General features: G+C 41.0%; 1 protein-coding gene across 1 annotated transcript; it reads right to left on the bottom strand.

Moving 5' to 3' along the window:
* On the bottom strand, window positions 1-1,212 carry LOC147978283 (uncharacterized). Its single transcript, XM_087516557.1, has 3 exons — window positions 1,150-1,212; window positions 884-1,030; window positions 1-525 (listed from the first exon to the last, which is right to left on the bottom strand). The coding sequence occupies exons 1-3, from the start codon at window positions 1,210-1,212 to the stop codon at window positions 1-3; spliced, it is 735 nt and encodes a 244-aa protein (XP_087372683.1).

The following is a 1,212-nucleotide window of genomic DNA, read 5'->3' as shown; positions in this document are numbered from 1 at the left end:
TTAAAAATCATCACATATGTCCTTCAACTTCTTGATCTTGTCCTTGTACCCATGTTTCTGTTTGAGCAGATCTGCAATCATGTACTCCAGTTTTTTCTTCTCTTGTTTTAGTTGGTCCCTCTCTGTCACAACTTGGTCTCTCTCTGCCACTAGCTGGTCCCTCTCTTTCTCTGCCTTTGCCCTAAGTACCTGATGAAGATTGGTACAACCATGGTCTGCCAGCTTCTTCTTCTCCATCTCCTCTTTGAGATCACTTAGAGCCAACCTAACACTGCCCAGCTCTGTGATAGCATCCTCCTTGTCAGCAACCATTTTTGCAAAGTCCAGTTTGAAAAACCTCAGATCTTCCTCCATCTTCCTCTTTTCTCCAACTAGTTTGTAATTTCTTTCACCAAGCTCAACATTTTCTTTCAGCCTGTCATCGATTTCTTTGTTATACATGCTCCACAATTCAGTGAGGGTGAACTGCATAGCCACTAACCACTCTGGGTCTATCCACTCCAGATAATTGCACTTTACTTCTGCCTACAATTAAATAAATATGTTCTCAATAAGAAATTGTATGAAATGTGCACAAATTCTATAATACTCTGTACACTCTCTACTTTGTTCTATCCACTGAATTGTAGTTCAGTTATATCCACTGAATTTTAGTTTAGTTCTATCCACTGAATTATATTCTATGCATCAATTGGTGCCTAAATCAAATATTACATCACTCTTAATTAATAGATATATTGTCAAAATTGTATGCACAAATTATGGGCAGAACCAATTATAAAAGCATATATAATTTTTTCCATCTATAAGATTGTATATGCATAGATTATGGGCAACAACTATTACATCAACAGAAGCAACAGAAGCAACAGAAGCAACATACCTTCTCCTCAGCACACGCAAGAAAACGTCTGCCTGTGTCCACAGATTCAAATGCAACAAGCCTGACGCAAGGTGCTTGATGCAGACAACGAGACGACAGGTCGTGAGCAATGCCACTCCATTCATAGCAAGAGATAGTCCTAGGAAGCTAACCAGCACACAAATTGCACAAATCAGCGGCCTGGTAAAAAATCCCCAAATGATGAACCCTAACCCTAGCGGGATGAACCCTAATCCGTGGGGGAGGCGAGAGGCGAACACGCATACCTGGCTAGTGACTTCTTCACCGTCCGAAGAAGAGCTCGAGGACTGGTCGCTCCAAGAAACCAT

This window comes from Triticum urartu, chromosome 3A (genome assembly GCF_056163025.1).
Source record: "Triticum urartu cultivar PI428250 chromosome 3A, HENAU_Tu73, whole genome shotgun sequence".
Taxonomy (NCBI): domain Eukaryota; kingdom Viridiplantae; phylum Streptophyta; class Magnoliopsida; order Poales; family Poaceae; genus Triticum; species Triticum urartu.
Note: the sequence above shows the minus strand (reverse complement) of the source record. Positions and strands in the feature narration are given on the sequence as shown.

Excerpts from the sequence above, each read along its gene's own strand:
- LOC147978283 (XM_087516557.1), bottom strand. The coding sequence starts at position 1,212 with ATGGTTTCTTGGAGCGACCAGTCCTCGAGCTCTTCTTCGGACGGTGAA. Across the intron at positions 1,031-1,149 it reads GTGAAGAAGTCACTAGCCAG|CTTCCTAGGACTATCTCTTG; the intron begins GTATGCGTGTTC and ends TGTGCTGGTTAG. Across the intron at positions 526-883 it reads TTGCGTGTGCTGAGGAGAAG|GCAGAAGTAAAGTGCAATTA; the intron begins GTATGTTGCTTC and ends ATTTAATTGTAG.